The sequence below is a fragment of the Dasypus novemcinctus genome, chromosome 17, assembly GCF_030445035.2.
Source record: "Dasypus novemcinctus isolate mDasNov1 chromosome 17, mDasNov1.1.hap2, whole genome shotgun sequence".
NCBI lineage: Eukaryota > Metazoa > Chordata > Mammalia > Cingulata > Dasypodidae > Dasypus > Dasypus novemcinctus.
The window spans coordinates 58436632-58451068 of NC_080689.1; the positions used below are offsets into that span (position 1 = coordinate 58436632).

General features: G+C 45.5%; 1 protein-coding gene across 1 annotated transcript in view; it reads left to right on the plus strand.

Annotated features, from left to right (window-relative positions):
- ANTXR1 (ANTXR cell adhesion molecule 1) overlaps positions 1 to 14437 on the plus strand; it is a 253844-nt gene that overhangs the window by 158284 nt on the left and 81123 nt on the right. The window contains exon 14 of the mRNA XM_004449198.3: positions 1529 to 1570. Within this exon, the coding sequence (XP_004449255.1) occupies positions 1529 to 1570 (42 nt within the window). The remainder of the gene's footprint in view (positions 1 to 1528; positions 1571 to 14437) is intronic.

Consider the following 14437-nt stretch of genomic DNA (forward strand, 5'->3'; position numbering starts at 1 on the left):
TTACTGATGAGAGATCAGCACTGGGCAGTGATGGCCTTCCCCAGAGACTATCTTACAGAGTTCTGAGCCACGGTTGAGTGGGTGAACAAAACCATGGTCTCATCCTTTCCAAAAACCTTCACCAGGCTTCCCACATTGGCCAGGAAGTGAAGGCAGATGAAATGATAGTTTGAAACCTCTGGAGGTCTCAATCTCTGCCTCTTCAATTAATTGAGTACCATACTTTTAGATGATTGGAGTCGTGTCCACTGGCTGGAAGTAATAGACCTTCAACTTGGTAGTGTGTCATGGTGCCCGAGCTAATCATGCAGAGACAAATTTAGAGATTCGGTAGAGTGAGTGACAGCAGTGGAGGTTCAAGCCCTAACCAGGTCCCAGAGGAATCATCAAATCAGAGGAGGTGTGTGCTCAGTAGGGAGAGGCGAGGGAGAACCTGATACCAGGCACGTGGCCATGCCTACAGCCAGGGATTTGCTCCCCAAACAGAAGGGTCAAGAACTGTCCCAAGGGCAGTGCAGGAGACACCCACCCTTAAAATGGTCCAGGCCAGCCCTGCTGCTATGACTTGTAGGGATATGTAGTGAGCTTTGTATTTACCAGAACTCCTCTAAGGAAAAAGGAATGGTCATAGAGGACTGAAAACTCTGAAAAGAAGCTGGCAGTGGGGGGAGGGAGCCCCCCTATCGGACGTAGAGGAGTCCCAGTAAACGATGGCCAGACTGCCTTGTGAATCTGATTAGCTGCGAAGGCTTTCCTTTTGTGAGTGGGTATGCAAGTTGGGGATAAAAATGAGAAGAGGCCACCTCCTGCCACCCGGATATCCTTCTTCCCTGTCCTTCTCTACACATCCATCATTTTCTCGTTGTTTAAAAGGGACACTCAGTTGCTTGCCTGCCCTGAATGTCTTCCTGCCTCGGCTCAGCACCAATGAGGCGGCGAACATAGAGTACAGTCTTATAATATTGTTATTTAAACATTTGTTCCCCCTAAATGTCAGGGCCCTGAATCAAATCCCTGATTACCCCTCCTTACCTGCAGTTCTGTCTGCAATCTGTTGCCTGAACATTACACTCTCCTTCCATGAGTTCCACTTGGGCCCAGTGACAGTTCAGGGGACTGCAAGTGGCTTGAGATGGCCCAGATCCGATTCCTCTCTGCAGCATCCGTTCTGATTTCTGTTGTGTAGCAATCCTTCGTTAAATGTGTAGATGGTTGGATGGATGGGTGAATGAGTTGGTGTAGGAACGACTGAATGAGGAAATGAATAAATAAATGTACAAGACAGCTACCTGAGGACACAGGTGAAACTGTGCAAGATTTTCCTCTCTGGACAAAGCTACAACAGCCACAGTTGAGAATGGGCCCTCTGCCTGGCCGTGCCCTGACCAGCCACAGCATTGCTGAGACTGGCCCTGCCTGGACCCACTCACCCTGGCCCTTACGGCCACACCAGGGCACGTCCGTGGAGCAGGCTTTGGGAAATCGGGTAGCTGGACAGTTGCACTGACTTGTTCTTTTTTCTTCTTAGATCATCAAGGAAGCCCCTCCACCCCCTGTCGAGGAGAGTGAGGTAAGACACCAGAACAGGGTGTGGCTGGGTGGAAGGCAGGGGCGAGGGGTGGGGAGCTGGCAGGACTGGCCCAAGGCCTAGACCCCTGCCCACTGCAAGGGAAGCCCTTGCCTTTGGCCCTTTCCTAACCAGGGGTTGAACAGGAACAGAAATAAACTGGCAGCCAAGACAGAGTGGTTTGTGGGCCTTTCTCCCCACCAAAGATAAAATTTGAGAAGCAAATATGTCTTATCATTGTAGTTATTTAGGGTTGTGGGGCACTGGTTTCCCTCTGAGCACTCTTTCCCCCCTACATTGCCTTAAGTGTGCAGGTCAGGACAGATTTACCATGCACTCCAAATAACCCATGGGTCTATGAACAGCCTCATGCCGAAGCACTCCACTTTTTCTTTAATTTAAAACAACAATGCTATCTAAAATTTCGGCAGGCAATAATGAAAATATGCTGGAGAGGGATATGCTAATATCCCGACCTTGCCCTCAAATCCTCATCATTTGAAGGAGAAAATGCCCTGGCCACTAAACTGACCAACACGCAGTTCTGATGCCAGGGAAGCACCAGTGGAAGCACCAAAGGCTAATTGTGAGAAAGGGCATCCCTGGGCAGGAGTGCATGGCCAGCGGCTTTCCTACTCCCCTCGTCACTCCTGGGATAGCCGGACTCCCTGGATGAAGCACCCACCAACTTAGAAGCCAGGGTGCAGATCTGAAAACTCAGAGGGACCAAACGATATACTGATGAAGTTTCAAGTTCATTGTCCTTAATCCCTAGGGCCTGTCATGTGCAAACCAAGCACCGCCCCCCACCATCCCTGTTCCCAATGCCTCTGTCATGTTCCCTACATACAAAAAGAACATCATTAGGTTTAAAATTCCATGTGACTCTTATACCCTGAAGCATATGCATGTAAGCTGAGGGATTTAATAACTGCAACCAATTAAAGCACATCTTGTTGGAATGTTAACTCTCTGCCCAGAAATCAAGGGAGGAATTACATTGCTTTGCAAAGAGGAGGGAGGGGGAAAAAAACCCTCTTTACATCCACGAAAGCCTTTTCTTAATCCTTCAAGAGAAGGAACCGGGGTTAGTTCCACCAGTTCCAATTTAGTTTTGTTTCTGTTGTGTGTGGATAGCTCCTGTCCTCCCGAAGGAAAGCAGGGCGAGAAGCTCCCTTGCTCTGTGTGCGCAGAGGTGAAGAATGCTCCCTGCACTTACTCCATGCGATTAGGGGAACTGCTCTTCTGGCGCTGGCTCTACGCTTGCCTTTGGAAGGTGATTTAGCAGTTACTGTGGCCAAACCACGCCAGGGTGCTTAGGTGCCATCCCTGCAGTAAGAAGGTGGGGGTCTGGTTTACCCCGGACCCCAGCATCTAACAAAGGCTCTGCACACAGTAGAAGCTCACCAAAACGATTTTTGAGGGGAAAAAAGCCAAAAACCAGAAAATCACCTAGAAAGAATGGGTGAAAAAGCAAGGGAAGAGCAGTAGCTGAGTTTTTCCAGTTTCATCTACTATTTTTAGGGAAGTTGTACTTTAATCTGAAGAAGGCAGACCTGGCTCCTGAAGCAGAATGACAACCTTGGGATACTTGAGAGCTGAAGGGTTCCTTGCATTGGGGTTAAAAGGAGCACCCCAGCTGGCCGGGGACAGGCCAAAAAAGGATCCACTGATTGCCTTAGCATGTGTTGTTGGCCCTGAGAATTTCTTGGCCCTGTGAGTTCCACATCCCTAATATCCTTCCTAATGTGCTTTGGCAGAAAAAAGAAATCCCACAGAAACAGCTCACATAACTCAGCCTATGCAAAGTATTTTACACACTGTGCTGGAAGTTGTAGTCTTAACCTACAATACCTTCTCCATCCCAGCTCCCCGTATCCAAATCCCACCCGTCCTTTGTGCACAGCTCATGTTGTACCATCTCCACAAAACACACTGTATTTCCTTTAATCAGAACTAATTTCTCCCTTCTCTGGGCTTCTCGGTATTTTATTGATTCTTCTTTCTGCATGAAAGTTCAAGATGATTAGCTACTTGAAGGTCAGGATCTATTCTAAGTCATCTTTGAGTTATCTCCAAAGAGCTTAACATAGTGCCTATCCCTGATAGCTGTATGAAGTCACACTCCTAGCCAAGTATTTAAACAAGTAAATTATTAATTATCCAGACTTTCATCAGTTCTGCAACCTTCTTATCCAAAGAGAGACATATCTACTATTAAATTAACCAAACTTAGAAAATGAAAGGCAACTTGGTAAGTCTTAATAATGCTCTCGCAGTGATCCTCTTTAATAGGGATACCAAAATGCATAATATAAAAAGGCTCAACTTTCTGAGATTCCAGTAACTGACCATGAGACCCCTAAATAGAGTACAAAATTCCTTGAGACTTCAAGATCTCAGCAAAAGCAAGGAGGCTCAATTTTACAACTAACGGGGCATTCCTGGTTAAGGGTCTTCTCTAATTGGCAGCAGAGTGAGGATTCCTCTCTAGTTATTCCATAAAAGTGGCAGTTTATAGGAGAATTCCACCCATGAGTACTTCATCGGGTGGTTTAGTTCTAAATGTAACCACCCTGCATGGATTTTCTGACTGAGTTTGAGACTTTTTCAAGATCATTTGACTGCACAAAAAACAGAAACTGGCTCAACTAACCCAGGATGAAAGGACCCAGGTAGACTGTGGCTGGGGAAGCATCCAGAACTGCAGGGACTGGCAACCCACCTCTTCTTTATGGGTCTCTTCCACCCTCCCACCAAGCATCTCTGCTGTTTTCCAGGAATTTACTCCTTTCTGCTCTCCTTTACCTGGCTTCCTTTACTCCCTCCAATTCTGGCTTGCACATGATCCCTTCTGCCCTGACTCTACCCGACAGCATTTCTCAGGCCGTTGTTTCAGCTCCTGTTCCCACTACTTACCGCCTCAGCTTCTTTCTTCCAGTTCCCGAGAAATAATTTGGTCCAACTCATCTTTTCACTTCAGACCATAGATCACACGTCACAGGTCATGGCTGACCTGTGGACTGGCCGTCCTTGGGTCAGCTCTGGTGAAAGGGAAGAGTCATGTACTTCAGAGCAGCCCACAGCCACCTGAGCATAGCGAGAGGAATTGCCCTGAGAAGCAAGAGTGGAGGCACTCAGGCACCGTGCCCTGCGGGACTAGTATGGCTTTAACGATCTAAACGTCAGTCTCATTGAAAATCAGCAAACCGAGTACAGGCAGGAACAGATGCCATATGCTTCTGCCACCTGCCATTCTTACAGGCTCCCAAAGGTCCTACCATTTCCAATTTCACTAATACTTGAAAGGGAATGTGCAACAGGTGGTCCCACAACTGAATGGAAAGTCGGTTACAGCTCAGCCCTGAGCAGCAGCAGATGCATACGGGTCACAGATCTACACACGAGGAAATAATGTTAGGAAAGAGAAGCCTTTTCTTTGCCCGACCCTTTGCTTACTCTGTCAAATGCGTAGCACACATTTCCACAGTTTTCTTTAACCATGAGTCCTTGGCCAGACCTGGGCAGGGCAGATCGAGTAGATTTCATTTGCTGATGGAAAATACAACTGACCCTTTCTGGGGCTCTCCCCCACCCAATTCCCTTTGAAGCCCTCTGGCTTAGTCAATTAAATATGATGTTAGAAATAAACCAAGAAAGTACCCAAACCAGAGACGCGCACAATGAAAGTTTAAACACTGTGCTTTTTAGCATCAGGTCAATGAAGGCCTCAGGATCTGACTTGAGGACATTGGGAAAAATAAACAGGATAGAGACAGAAGGTATATAAGAAGCCACCATGGTTTGTTTTTGAAATTTAAACCACTTACTCATTCAGCAGCTCTGGATTGAGTGCCTGCTGTGTGCTGTGAGTCGCCAGTCTGAAACTGCCTGCGGGTAGTTTCTCTTAAGAGAAGATGTAGTCAGGCTTGTAAAGTTAACGCCCTAGGCTGTTATCTCCTGACGGGTGTCCCTAATCAGAGAAAAAGGGAGCTATTCCCAGTGGATATTGAATGTGAGTCTGTGAAATTAATGGTCAATCCTAGAGATAACACTGACTATTTACAATGATCCAGGAAACTGCACAAAGCATTTTCCTGGAACATGGCGTTTAATCATTCAGCAGCTCTAGTTATACTCGTGGTCCTTCTTAGGTGAAGAGCAGAGGCTTACCGAGGTTGAATAACTTTCCCAAGATCACACAAGTATTGTGGATGGCACTGGGATTTGAACTCGTGCCTCAAGATGTGCCCTTCCGGAGTGGTAAAGTTACTCAGCCAGTCCCATAGCCCCTTTTAAGATTGACCCAGAGATGGCCACTTATTCTCTGTGGTCAGTCGTGGCCTTAGTTGTGCCATTCTCTTTTGCTCTCCTTTTTAGGCCCACCCACTTCCTGGCCTGTCTTCTCTTTCCCTCCCACACAACAGCCAAATGCCTTCTCACCGTGAAGCTTTAGAAGGCTTCCCTCTGGCTTAGAATGTATGTGTTGGTGGGAGGGTAAATGGCCATAAATGTTGAAGGTGAGAGCGAGAGAGAATATGTACATGGGGACTGGGATGGTCTGGTGCTCTTGCATCTGAAGGGAGAGGATGGATATTGAAGGCACTGACACTGGGTGGGCATCCAGTTAGCCAAAAGCACCTGGCACTGAATGATGAATGTATTTCCAGTTTATTATTGGGCTTACTGATCTTAAGTTTCTCTGTGGCAAGAATTTTTTAGATGGGAAAACTGAGCTATGGAGAAATTATGCAATTCATCTAATTGTATAATTGTTTCAGACCAGTGGTCTTCCCTGGTAGCAACAGGCCTGACACCCCTCCCAGCCATGGCCACACAGACCCCCGGAGCAGCCTGCTATGCTGGCTGGAAGAAGGGCTGAGCTACTGTGGTCAGTGAACATCAAATACACATCACACACACATACACACACATTCACATACGCGCACATGCACCCTCAGGCACACATGCACAGACACATTGTGTATACTCCAAACAGAAGTCCTTGGGGGAAACGGACTTGGCCCAGTGGTCCGTCTACCACATGGGAGGTCCGCAGTTCAAACCCCGGGCCTCCTTGACCCATGTGGAGCTGGCCCATGCGCAGTGCTGATGCACACAAGGAGTGCCGCGCCACGCAGGGGTGTCCCCGCGTAGGGGAGCCCGACACGCAAGGAGTGTGCCCCATAAGGAAAAGAAAGTACAGCCTGCCCAGGAATGGCGGCGCCCACACTTCCCGTGCCGCTGACGACAACAGAAGCGGACAAAGAAACAAGACGCAGCAAATAGACACAGAGAACAGACAACCGGGGGAGGGGGGAATTAAATAAATAAATAAATAAATAAATAAATAAATAAATAAATAAATAAATAAAAAGAAGTCCTTGGAACATGGCCACGATACAGTGTTCTGAATTTCACAAACTTAGAAAAAGTAGCATTGCTGCTAAGATAAGTAAACAGACTATTCGTTATTGAACAGGACAGTTGTGTGGTCCTTAGTCATTGTGTATGAGCGTCTGAGCAGATATGCTGGTGCCATGACATATTAAATGCAACTCAGAAATAAAATAAGAAGAAGCATATCTAGTCAAGAAGATATTCAGCAGCTTAATGTTCAAATCAAATATACAGACTCCACGAACAAGTTAGCATATAACCAACAATAATAAATTCAGGGCCATTTCAAGCAGGCCAAAACAAAGACCTGGTTTATCTATTTGTAATATGTTTTTTATTCCTGCTTTCTAGATCTAATTTGAATTTTGTGTTTAGACTTCTTTTTTATGTCTCTTGAACTCATAGGAGGTAGAGTATCCAAGAGAATATAAGGGAAGAAAAAATAGCTTTTAATTAACATATTAAAATTTTTGTTTAAAGCAATTTCTTAAATTTTTTAAAAGATACTTGGATTACATAATGTTACATAAAAAATATAAGGGATTTCCATATGCCCCTCTCCCCACACCTCCTACCCTTCCCCACACTACTTTCATTAATGTGGTACATTCATTGCAATTGATGAGCACATTTGGATCATTGCCACTAAGCATGAATCATAGTTTACATTGTAGTTTACACTGTATCCCAACAATTCTGTAGGTTATGGCAAGATATATAATGGCCTGAATCTGTCATTGCAGTGTTATTCAGTACAATTCCAAGTCCCGAAAATGCCATCATATTACACCTGTTTTCCTTCTCCCTGCCCTCAGCACCTCTAGTAACCCCTGCCTCCACATCAATGATATAATTTCTTCCATTGCTAGAATCACAATAAGTCTATAGTAGAATACCAGTAAGTCCACTCTAGTCTGTATTTTATTCCCCAATCCTGAGGATTCTAGGATGGTGATGCCCACTCCACCTCTAATTGAGAGGGTGCTTCAATCCCATATGGCTGATGGATAGGACTCTCTTGCTTGCAGTTGTAGACTGTCTCGGTTCCTCGGTATAGTGGGCATTCATCCTCACCTCCTTGTTAGTTGTCCTGGATGAGTCCAATGAACTGAAAAGTAGGTGTTGCCACTCCGCTGAGGCTCAGGGCCCAGCTGGCACACGGACAGCCCAAAGATTCAAGTCTCTTGGTCATATACCTACCAATTCCAGTACCAACTATAGGTTCAAATAGAAGGGACAGAAGAGCAATGTGTAGGGAAAGCATAACTGAGTCCAACTCTTTGATACTGGGGAGCATAAATCCCAAAGTAGGACCCACTGACAAGGCACCAAAATCCTGAGCTATCTTCCCTGACCATAGGACCTGCATGTCTCCACAGCCCTAAGGAGCCCCCACTATTTGGGGTAATATCTACTTTGGCAGTCTATGATATCCTGCTGAGATGAGCCATAAGCATTACCTCTGGAATGACCTCCCTACTCACTTTGAAGTCTCTTAGCTATATAAACTCATTTGTCTTTACCTTTTCCCCCTTTTACTCAAGGTCTTTTTCAACTTGCATTGCTAGTTGGTGCTTAGTAGTAATCCCTCCGTGCCAGGGAGGTGCATCCCCGGGAGTCATGTCACATGCTGAGGGAAGGTCATGCATTTATATGCTGAGTTTGTCTTAGAGAAAGGCCACATTTGAGCAACAAAGAGGTTCTCAGGAGAGGAGGTAACTCTTAGGCACCCTATAATACTAGGCTAAGTTCAATTTCAAAAGTAACGGTTCATATGTACTGCCATCAAGATCAAGGACCCATCAGTGGACCATCCTCCTTCACTAGTCATTGCCCCTGTACTTGAGGGATTCTTGTAAAGCAATTTTTTAATTTAAGAAAAAAGTGCTGAAAAATAGTTTCCTCTATTCTAACACAATCAGTAAAACTATTCGAGTTCAGCCAAGTGTCTGTGTCCAGTTTTAATAACACACTAGCCTAAGTTTACAAAATGACAAATTAACCAGAAATTATTCATTCTGAGAAAGGGTATATGTTATAAACAACACAGGAAACCAGGATCATGAGAATTGCATGAGTCCCAGAAAGCAAAATGAAAAGCATGCCTGAATAACCACTGATTACTTTGCATAATTGACTCTGTCAATGAATTGTAATTTATCTTCAAGTTTTTTACTATTGTGCATTTATATAACTGGCTTGAATAACTTTAGAGTTGTAGAATGTAAATTATTGTTATAATTCAATAAAGAATACTGCACATTAAAAAATAATAATCTAACTCAGAATGGGAAAATCTGAAACCACTTGGAGTTTTGGGGATTAACAAACCTAAGTGTTGCTGACTTTTTCTGACCTTCCAATTGACTCCCAAGTATTCAGCTCTAAGGCTGACATTGGAGGTGACCTCTCTGGCCTCTCTCCAGAGGCTTCAGATGAGACAGTCCAGCCAATTCTACTTTAGGTTCTTCCACCAGAGCCTTGCAACCTGCAAGTTTCTTTGGCCTTCCTTAGCCCTTTAATTATGACATCATCCTCATGAAATTTGCTCCTCTATAAATGTGAACTCTTGTTGACAACTACATTCACCTTTGTTTTTCTCAAAATATAGAACTATGCAGTGGGGGTTCAACTGCAGTTGCTTGAATGCATGAATGAAGGAAGGATGAGTAAATGGCCCTTGTTTGGACGAGATGGGATTATAATAAGGGTTTAAGATATGTTACAGTTCAGTGAAATTTAAAATTAATTCCTAGGCTAATTATTTAAAGCTCTTTACTTGGGCTTACTTGTGTGTTTCACTCATTTTCTCCTTTTCATGGTTAGTTCCCATTAGTACCCACAGTGAAACAGGAGTTGAGAGACCAGCTGGGTCAAACTTACCCTTCTGGCTCTTTTAGCAAATGGATTCCAGTAGGAATGCAAAAGAACACGTTGACTGATGTGAGAGACCCGCCATCATGCACAACTCCAGGGGGCACTAGTCATATCTACTCCATGGAATTGTCTGGTACCTGGTGTACATGGTAGAGTGAGGCACCCCTAGGATCAGAAACCTACCCTTCTACCCACTGGTTTGCTTAATAACTCACTATTAGTTAAATACTTATTGAATGAGTTCAGGGCAATACAAGGAGCTGTGGAACCACAAGCAAACAGCATTGAAATCTCTGCAGAATCAGAAAGTTCTTCCCAGAAGTTATATCTGAACTCTATCCTGAAGGGGTACAGGAAGTGGGGAAAGGGTTTTCCAGGCATACAGAGCTGTTACAAAAGCCTGGCATGATTGCAAAAGATGGAAAAGCTCAGTGTCTGAGGATAGCATAGGACTAATCCATTATGAGCTAAGCAAAGTATACGTCAAACTTCACAGCCTACGGCGATTTCTTTCTAGAGCAGGGCTGTGACTGAGGGCACACCCAGTTCTGCCTAAGGACAAGCACGTCAGCATGGGCCTCTTCCACCTATACGATGTGCTGCTCTTTGTCATTCCCAAATGACAGCCAGCTGGATACTGGGGCCACCACATCCTATAAAATTAAACATAACTGTTTTGAATGCCACAGTAGAAACCAACATCCCTCTGAAATCTCTGAGGTTTCTCCCAGGCACCACTGGCTCCCACTTCTTGCTTCTACTGCAATATTTCATCACTGTTGACTAGACACCATCTAGCAAACCCCATGCCAGACACCACCCCGATTCCGACTCACCCCAAGGTACCACTGACACAAGGCCACCAGCACAGTGACTTTTGCTGAAGGTTTGAAAGTAGGTGGGTGGGTTACAACACAGTGCAGCAAGCCAGTAACTGCTGGCAGAATATTGGACCTTCCTGCCATTCCCACCACTGGGAGACCCTCGCTGGCCACTCCTCACGTGGGCTCAGTTCCACTCCTCTCTGTCCATCTCCTGCTGACTGTCCACCCACTGCCAATTCCTGTTACTTTCCTCATGCCATGGAAGGCATCAAGATTCCATACTGAAAGACAGTGCTTTGTGAGATTTCCTGCAGCCAGCTTTCATGCCAGTAATTTTTGTCCTCCCTGCGGTGGTGTGAGGGGACCTATCCAAGGGTCTTTAGACTAATAAGTTACAGAGATGCACTTTCAGGTGCTGCCGGTTGTCCTGGTGGAATTGCTGGGGATTAAGATTTTGCTCCATCGATTTTTGGCCAAATGTAAAAGCACATTAAAGACATCCTTCTCTTAGGGAGACAATAAAACCCTCCCGCCTGGGGAATGTGTAAACAAGCCATGCTAACTGCAGGGAAATTCTGACTTGCCAGTTGGTCAAATACCCAGCCCTCACGTTGCCTTTTGCTGTTGTTGCTTGAGTTTGGCAGGCGAGCTCGGGTCAGGGGACCAGAACCCCTGGACTGGTCTTTTAGAAGCGTGTGGAGCAGATTTCTTATGTTTAGCCACTTCCTGCCGTGAGCACTCCAGGCCCTGCTCATACGCAGGGAGCTGGAACACCCTCTTGACCAACACACAGCAGATAAATAGAGCCGGCAGTGAGCCCTCGCCCGGAGAGAGGAGATGAAAGCAAGGGCGGCTCGGCATGCCCGTGATTCTGGAAAAGGGTGTAAGCCAATTTTATGGGTCATGTTATAGCATAAGTACTTGGGGAGTTTGTAAATTCAAGAAAGCCAGTTGGGAATCCTTCTGTAAGTTAATATCATAAAGTATGGGGGTAAAAAAACCAGCCAACAAGATGTCAGGAAACCAGATTGGAACTTCAACTTCACTGGTCACTTGGTTTCTCTGGATTGGGCTGTTCTCTTCTGTGCAATGCAGAGGCTCCGTGACATGGTCTCTAATGTTTTTACTCCTGTAGCATGAAATTTAAGAATCTCCTAAGACCATTTCAGTCCCTGTTGCATTAGGCAGCTTTTATTTTTGGAGTTTCTTCCACTCTGGGTGTTCCTATGCCCAGTTTTATTTTGGGGTGCTCTGATTTCTGTTATCTCCTTTGGAAAACTGCACTACACCAGTTTCACAATCTAAGGACATAGACACACACAGGCAGTAAAGTCTAACCACGTAAGGAAGGGACCTGAGCTTTCTGATTTTCATCGGAAAATGAAAGAAGCCTTCTGAAATTACATCATAAGGCAAAATACTGTGAACTATAGTAATTTCTTATTTGGGGTTTTTTGCTTTTATTTTATTACTTTGTCATGTTTTGGGATCAGAAATCGTCAAAATTAGCAGGCACAAGTGGCAAGAAGTAAAAAAAAAAAAATGTGATGCCATCAAATGATTGGAAAAGTAAAGTGCAAAGAGACAAAAGCCAAAACCTGCCTATGTTGATAAACAATAAAATGAGAGTCGAGCTGCCCAGGTTCAAATCTAGCTCTGCACGTACTAGCTGGGTGACGTGGGTCACTTTGCCTCTCTATTTCTCCTCTCTAATACGGGAATAATAATACCAGCTACCTCCCAGGGTGGCTGTGAGATTAAAGGGTCAGTGCATGTAAAGTTCTCAGAAGAGGGCCTGGCTTGTGGTAAAGGCTGCATAAATTCAGTGGTTATCATCGCTAATTCAGTGTGCTTTTATTGAGCACCGAATGCGCCCTAGGCCCTGTGCAAGGCATTGAGACTACCTGGGTCATCAAATGCCATTCTGCTCTTGAGACTCATAAGTCCCTTAGAGAAGGGCAGATTTGTTTTAAAAATAATTAGTTAATTAATATTTCATTAAAGCAAGCAAAACCCAAGTGTCAGCTGCCAGAGTGTTCTGTTGGAAGCCTGCTGTAGTCACTCTTTAAAGATAGATTGAAGGGAGCTGATGTGGTTCAGTGCCTGAGCGCCAGCTTCCCACTTACCGTGGTTCAGTGCCTGAGCGCCAGCTTCCCACTTACCAGGTACCAGTTTCAATCCCTGGTCCTGGCACCTTGAAAAAGAGAGAGAGAGAGAGATTTAAAATAAGATATACTGAAAAAAAGAAAGACAGAAAAAAGCTTGCCCTAGGTTACAACGCATAACCCAGAGAATCTTAATATGTGAATGCTTTGCTTTGTCGCAAGCTGAACACTTGCTTTTGCTTTGTAGCCTGCCTCCTGCAGGGGGTGCCCCTTTCCACACAGCAGTAGCCCTGCCTGGGGCTTCCCCCTGAGTCCTTAACTCCCCAGATGCCTCCAAGACAAGACTGTGGAAAACAGACTCGTTCTGAGCATTTCCATCTTCTTTGGCTCATTGCTCTGCTTTGCAGACTCCTTTTTCATCTTCCTCTCTGCCCAGAAGGCAAGTCACGCCACTGCTCTCTGACCCATCCATGGCAATAAATGGTGGTATTTTCCTCCCCTCGACACGAATTATGACACTGCAAAGGTGAGGAGTAGTTTTGTCAGTTAACCTTCCCTTTTCCATCCATAAAGTTACACGTTCTTGTTTCTTTTTCCACTTATCTTAAAAATATAAGCACTAGCTTCCTGAGACTGAGCCAAGTTGCAGACACTGAGTTAACTGCTTTATTAATCATCTCGTTTAATTTTATTTGCAAATTCAACATAATAATCAGGCACCCACCATGTACTCCGTGCTGTTTGGAAAGTTGGGAATACAATGAGGAAAAAAGGAAAAGCTGCCATGGGAATTACATTCTGGTGTTGCCAGACAGACAGTAAATATTAAGCCATGATAAGCTCCATAACTAAAATAATGTTCCGTAACTAAAATAAAACAGATTGGTGTGTTGAAGAGGCTGGGGCAGCTTTGGAAGGCTGTCCAAGGAAGGCCTCTCCGAGGAGTGATAAGAAGGAGCCGGCAGTGAGAAGTCGAGGTGGGGGAAAAGGATCCCTGCACGAGGGGCAGCGGAGGCACGGGCTTGAGACAGGGATATGTTCAGAGCATCTGAGGGACAGAAAGGGCCAGTGGGGTGGGAGAGGGATCCGAGGGTGGTGAGGAAGCAGGCTGGGGACGCCAGAGCACGCCGGGCAGCAGGGGACTTGGATTTTGCTCTGGCTGCTTTGTGGAGGACAGGTTGCAGGAGACCAGGTAGGAGGCTCTGGCAGTATACCAGAGAGAGCTGGTGGAGACTTGGGGCCAAGGACAGCAGATTTGGGAAATTTTTAGAAAGAGAGTCAACAGAATTTGATGACAAATTGGGACAGAGAGGGAGTCACCTAAGGATGACTCTCAGGTGGCAGGGAAGAGTGCAGGTTAGGGTGGAGAAAATCAAGACTTCCCTTGGACATGGTACTGTGGAGATGACTGTTAGTTTCCCAAGAGGAAGTGTGAATGGCAAGTTGGCAGCTGGGAGTTCAGAGACGCAATCAGGGCTGAAGGTCCAAATCGAGGACTCATCAGCATGTAAGTGGGATGAGGGAGGTCCCCTACAAAGGACCATAAATGCAGGAAAGAAGAGGGCCCAGGATTGTGCAACAGCCTCACCGGGGATTGCTGCTTCCATTCCCACTTCACAGAGAAGGAAAATGGTTTAATAGCTTAAGTGACTTGTCCAAGGTCC